General features: G+C 53.8%; 2 protein-coding genes across 2 annotated transcripts; both read right to left on the minus strand.

The window, feature by feature from the left end:
* Positions 1 to 2,432: 2,432 nt before the first annotated feature.
* On the minus strand, positions 2,433 to 4,387 carry LOC135395698 (uncharacterized). Its single transcript, XM_064626794.1, has 2 exons — positions 3,331 to 4,387; positions 2,433 to 3,175 (listed from the first exon to the last, which is right to left on the minus strand). The coding sequence occupies exons 1-2, from the start codon at positions 4,385 to 4,387 to the stop codon at positions 2,433 to 2,435; spliced, it is 1,800 nt and encodes a 599-aa protein (XP_064482864.1).
* Positions 4,387 to 5,980, minus strand: LOC135395700 (uncharacterized). Its single transcript, XM_064626795.1, has one exon. It carries the CDS (start codon positions 5,971 to 5,973, stop codon positions 4,387 to 4,389), a length of 1,587 nt encoding a protein of 528 aa, XP_064482865.1. The 5' UTR covers positions 5,974 to 5,980.
* Positions 5,981 to 6,550: the final 570 nt, after the last annotated feature.

Here is a 6,550-nt window from a genome sequence, read left to right on the forward strand (position 1 = left end):
CAAAGTTCAGAGGCGATACTTCTGGGACAACATGAACCGCGACGTGGAAGCTCACGTACGTGGATGCAAGACGTGCCAGCAATTCAACCCGAAGACCGGAGTGCAGCCAGGCACCATGGGTCCACGATTGCCCTCACAAGCACCATTCGAGACACTCGCCATGGATCATCAACTTAGGACCGATCAACTCTCAAGATACTAACAAGTACTTCATTACAGCCGTCGATGTCACAACACGATTCATAGTGACACGTGCAGTACCCGACAAATCTACGGAACATGTACTTCGCTTTCTCGAAGAAGACATTTCATTTGTGTTTGGTACTCCAAAAGACATTGTAACTGACAATGATAGAGTTTTTACATCCCGTGCAGCAACTCGCTATCTCAACGAAAAGGGCATCACACATAAGCTTACAGTACCGTACATGCCAGAGACGAACGGCCTTGCGGAACGTGCTAACGGGAAAATTTTATCAGCTCTAAGAAAAAACATCAACAATGACGTTGACCATTGGAGTGAATATATCAAGGAGACGACCTTTGAAGTCAACAATTTGCCACACGTTGGACTTCAAAAATCCCCTTTCGAACTTTTATACAACCTTGTGCCACGAAAACCCATCGACAACCAACTTCTGACACCATCTGAACCCGAAGAAGGCGACTGCCGCACTGACTGACTATCTGCGAAACATGAAGCAACGATACGACGCCAAACATAGACCATCACCATTCAAGATCGATGACAATGTTTGGTACAGTAAGGGTTTTCGAGAAACAAAAATGGGACCGCTATACGAAGGCCCGTATAGCATTGTCAAAGTAGACAAGGACACGTATAAAATACAAAGAACTAGCAACGGTGTTGAAGACGTAAGACTTGCCACCCCACGACAACTGAAACTCGTTCGTTCACAAGAAGCTATGGACAGCCCTCTCCAAAATGAAGAACCAAGTGAGCCCACACAAGGAGAAAGCGAATTAGACGAACAGCCAACATGGGACGATGACCTACTAGCGTGGGACATACCGCAAGAGCCACTGCATATTCACCGTCCCACACCAACAGCGGGTCAACGACAGAGAAGACCACCGAGGTGGCCACAGGACTACATTGTAGAGTAACCAACATTGCGAGGACGCAATGTTCTGAGGAGGGTCGTGTTAGGAGGAGCGAGCGAAGGGGACATCACGGAGAGAGGAGGAGGAGGAAGACAGAGGGAAGCGAACCGCGACGCCGTGAGCGATGTACACGTTTTATGATAAAATCGGATATAATCGCCAATAAATCTGCCTTGTTTTATGCCATCCCCGACTGTTCACGACTGACATCACACAAAGGTCGCTGACACGAATGATGTTCTGGTCCTACGTGCTTGTCCTGCTGACCGTGACCGGCCTTGTAGTAGAAGGGTAAACCGAGAGTAAACTTCCGAACACACACAAATACAACTGGACGGGTTGCGTTCATCACAATGCAGGTATCTGAACTGCAAGACAATTACCAGTTCTAGCGAATGGTACTTACCTGAAGATAGAGCAGGAATTTTACGATGTATAGAGAGACACTTACTATCAGGGTGAACAACCGCTTTTCCCTCTTTGTGACAAGCCCATGTCAATTTAAAAGCAAAAGTTATGATTTCGGACTCCAGAGGGCGCCGGCTCCCCCTATGTATATATCCCTTGCGCCGGACGCGGAACCCGTCTTTCCGAGTAGAAGGGCCCTGTAAGTTCATCATGCGAGTAATGACAACCACAACAGAGTAGGGTGAGCACAGAAGGGGATTTATTTTCTCAAAGGCCCAATATACTCTGGCAAGGTAATAGGACGTCCGATGGGCCAGGTCTAGTACCTGCCTCTGGCTGAAATGAGAAAATAAAGGAATTATGGCACCTTCCTACCGAATAGGTATGCCACAGGGTGGGAACTCAAACCCTAAGGGAAGAATGGGCGGGGAGACACCCTGTAAGTGTCTCCCTATACATCGTATAATTCCTGCTCTATCTTCAGGTAAGTACCATTCGCTAGAACTGGTAATTATACTTCTGTATATGTCGCCACTTACTATCAGGGTGAACAACTGCTTGTTCAAAGCTCTGTGCACACCCGAGACAGCACCTGCCGACCGAAGCTAGCGCTGGGATGCGAAGGTCGCCTGTAAAAACGGTTGAACGTAGAATCTGAGGACCAGTCGGCCACTCTGAGAATTTCTGAAATTGGAACCCCTCTATCGAGAGCCGCAGAAGTAGCTGCTGCTCTAGTGGAGTGGGCCTTGAAGGTTGTGACGTTGACGCCCGCTAGTTCTAACGTGCGTTTTAGCCAATTGGCTACTGTGTCCCGATTGCCGGCTCGAACGGCTTCTGAGTGGTCAAAATGATAAGGGGGCAGTCACCCCGGAAGGGAGCTGTACGAGAGATGTAGGCTGTCAGCAGAGTATCGGACAGAGGGTGGGCTCCTGCGGAAGGGCAGGGATGAACATGGAGGGCCAAGGCTTGGAAGGCTTGGATGTCTTTCGCGGCCCGTTGATGGGAAGTTCCCAACCTAAGGCCTCACGACGGATGCCTTCCAAGGAGAGCAGGGCAAGGTCCGAGGAGCGACTCGCAGTGGTCAGGGCTAGCAGCATAGCCAACTTATAAGTTAGAAGTCGCAGCGAGAGGGACTGATTGGCCCCTAGAGAACTGAAAAAGGAAGTGACTGCTTCTACCGACCATGTAGATGAGTACCTTGGACGAGACGGGTTAAGATTAAAAACTCCTTTAAGCAGCCTTGTTACGGCAGGGTGTTCTCCGAGGGAGTAGCCCTCACACGGGCCAATAACCTGAGACAAAGCCGACCTATAACAATTGATTGTTCGGTAGGCCAAGTGCTCCCCAAAGTGTAAGTGGGCCAGGAAGTTCAGAACCTCGGCCAGAGGGGGAGAAAATGGAGTAAGCGCCCTTGCACTGCACCAGCTATCCCACTTTCGCCAGCAAGAGGAATAACTGAGTTTTGTGGCATTGCGCCACGATGCTGAGATGAGCTCGGCAGCCTCTCCTGAAAGGCCTGTATGAGACGAGGGTCGCTGGACACCCTCCACACTGCCAATCGAAGCCCTTGGTCTAACAGGGGGTGAGCCACGCCCTGAGGGTTCGTGAGTAGGTCTGGAAGCGCTGGAATTGTCCGCGGGGTCTGAAAGGAAAGGCGCAAGAGCGAAGGGTACCACGGCTGGGACGGCCAGATTGCGGTTACGATGATAAGAGAGCTCCTGGACTCGTGCAACTTCTGAAGACAGCGGCTCACCAGATTGAACGGTGGGAATGCATAGAGGCCGGGCCGTGACCAACTCTGGTTGAAGGCATCCACCCCTGTTGCCCCTGGGTCCGACTTCCAACTGAAGTATTGGGGCACCTGGAAGTTCGACAGGTCCGCGAACAGATCCACTTGGATTGGGCCCCAGAGACTGTTGATCTCTCCCAATATGCGGATGTTCAGCTTCCAACTGCTGCTGTCGAACTGCAGTCGAGATGCCTGGTCGGCCAGCACATTCTGGTTCCCGGGGACATGTTGAGCTCGGACTGTTAGGTTCCGTTGCAGGCACCATGACCACAGCTGAGCGGCAACCCTGTTGAGGCGGGGGGAGCGCGTACTTCCCATGCGGTTGATGGCTGCCACTGCTGCTCTGTTGTCTAGTCGAAGAAGAATACACCCTGAACTGTGGCCCAGGACCAGAGCCTTGAGGCCCAGGAAGACGGCTAGTAACTCCAGCTCGTTGATGTGCAGACAGACTTGCTCCTTGGACCACTGACGCCCGAGTATTCGGTCCTGAGACCAGGCCCCCCAACCTAGGAGAGAGCTGTCTGAATGAATGGTTTGCACTACCGGATGGTCGTGTAGCCTGCGAAACGGATGAGATAGGAGGACCTTGCTCCACCAGCCCAGATCCTCCCTGACCCCTTGGGTGAGCGTAATCGTGGTCTCGAAGGAACCCCGTTTCAGTGTCCCATGCAGAAGGGATTGGAGGGACCGGAGGCGCAGAGGGGCCTCTAGGACTGCCAGAGAGGTAGCGGCCAGGCGACCTATCAGCCTTGCCAGCTGTCTTGCAACTAACCGCTTTCGCAGAAGATTGTCCAGTTCTGCTTTGATGGCTATCCCTTTCTCTAGTGGGAGGGCCACGGCTAAGGGGGTTGAGTGGATCTCGAAGCCTAGAAAGACTAGTCGTTTTGATGGAGAAAGCTGAGACTTTGCTTGGTTCACGATGAAACCGAGAGAATGCAGCAAGTTTACTGTGAGGTGTGCTGAGGATGCTAGTCGGGATAGTGACTGATCCATGAGAAGGATGTCGTCCAAGTAAATCACCAGACGTATTCCTTGAGATCTGAGGAAGGCTACCACTGGCTTCATTATTTTGGCAAAAGACCCGTGGAGCTGACCTCAGTACGAAGGGTAGCACGTTCCACTGATAGCATACGCCGCGCTGTTGAAAACAGAGCCAGCGACGGTCGCCCGCTTGGACTGGGACAGACAAGTACGCGTCCTTCAGATCTATTCGGACCAGGAAATCTCCCTGAAGGAGCAGACCTTTCACAGAGTCCCAACCTTCCATCTTGAAATGCTCGTGGAGGATGAACTGATTGAGGTGCTTTAAGTTTAGGATAGGCCTCCAACTGGAGTCCTTCTTTGGGACCACCAGGAAAGGGGACAGAAAGCGAGCTTCGTGAACCGGGATGGCAGATACGGCCCCTTTGTGCAATAACTCGTTCAAAACCTGCAGTGAGGCCTGCGGGTGTGACTGGAGCTGACTGTCGGAGGGGGGGATTGTCTGCGGGGGAATTTTGGAAAACTCGAGCTGATAACCTGTAATTGTCTGCAAGACCCAAGGATCCCTTGTAAGTAGAGACCACGCTTGTTGGCAAACAGCTAGTTTCCCTGCCGGCAACGGGGACGGAGTGTGTAGACTTACCTCGAGAACCTCTGACTGCCCTTCCCTGTGGTCCCCCAGGGAAGGGTCTGCCGTGAAAGGGCGGCTGGTCCGTGCGGGAAGCCGACGTGCTGGGGCCCAGCAGGCGGCTCCGCTTTGGGGCTGGTCCCTCCGACGGGCTCCTGGAAGGTCCCTGGCGCGCCTCTCGGAAGACCTTGTAGGTCTCGTTCCTGGTCCTCAGCTGAGTTAGGAACCCGGATCCGGACAGGTGGGTGGCCCCCTCTTCTTCTAGGTGGAGCTCCTTGCTCAGCATGGAGCGCAGGTCCGGGGCGATGCGGGTCAGGACGCTCTCGCGGCGTTCCGGCCCGAGGGAGGCGAACAGCCTGCCCAGGTGGGAGAGGGCGGCAGCTAAATGGTCTGCGACGACCCGGCGCTCAACCCTCGTATCGCCTGGCCCCTCCCCCAGGGGGTCGTAGGCATCCTGGCCCGCCCCCAAACATCGTTCGAGGAGGGCAACCAGGGGCCCCACCGCAGACACTACCGCTGCCTGTGCGTCGCGGAGTGCCTGGTCCCGGTGGTGAACTCCCCCAGTCTCCTGGTCACCTTCCGTCGAACCTAGTCTCCTGGCCGCCTCCCGAGCCAGGGCCCGCCTTTCGGGGTTCAGTTCTGGCACTGCGAACATTGCCAATTTACGTCGCGGGAAGTCCGCCAGGGCCTTCCTGCAGCGCTCCTGGCGGCCTTCGGGGCCCCAGTGGTTTCGGATGAACTCCATTAGCACAGGTGGGGTTTCCCGGGGCCCCACGCCTGACAAGCCTGTCAGCCAATCGTTTGGAGAGACAGTGTCTTCGTGTTCCGGGATGGGAAGGGTGGGTGGTTGCAACTGCGTCGACTGCGGGGGGTCCCCGGTGGGGAAATCCTCGTCGTTGCGCTCCTCAGCCACCGACTCCGTTTCAATCGCAACCTCCTCCGCCGGGAGAGGTGGCAGCCGCTGTACTAGGGAGGCCACTGTGCTCGTTAGCGACTCCACCATACGTCGCAGGTCAGTGTCTTGCTTTTGGGGGGACGCCATGGTGAACATGCCTGCACGAAACAAGATCGACGGTCGTCAAACGGGAGCTACGAAACAAAACAAAACGAAACAAAAAAAAAAAAAAAAAAGGAAAGGAGCGCGTTGGTTTTGGTTTGTTAGTGTCAGTCTCGCTGAAAGGGGGTCATCCGACTCAAATCAGGCATTTTGGCCTTCAAACGTGACTATCCAGGCAAGAGGTGGTCATCCGACCCAAGCAAGGCCCTGTGGCCTGCAAAAGCGGCTATCCAGCCCAAAGGTGGTCATCCGACCCGCGCCAGGCACCTCGGCCAGCAGAAATTGGCAATCCAGCCCCAATGCGGTCGTCCGACCCAGTAAATATCCCCAAACCACAAGGTTAGGGTTGACAAAGTGGAAGTAGCATCGCGTACGATGTTACGAGGTGGTTTTCCGAGCGAAGGCTTCGTTAGAAGAGACGCACCGGAGAGTACTTACCTACGGGGGAAAAGCTGAACGACAACACACACACACACGCATAATAAAAAAAAAAGAAAGGAGAACCGAGAGTAAAGCTAAACTAGGAAAAAAATGCCGACTGTCTAAAGGATAACACTTGACA

Source organism: Ornithodoros turicata, chromosome 5 (genome assembly GCF_037126465.1).
Source record: "Ornithodoros turicata isolate Travis chromosome 5, ASM3712646v1, whole genome shotgun sequence".
In the NCBI taxonomy this organism is placed as follows: Eukaryota; Metazoa; Arthropoda; class Arachnida; order Ixodida; family Argasidae; genus Ornithodoros; species Ornithodoros turicata.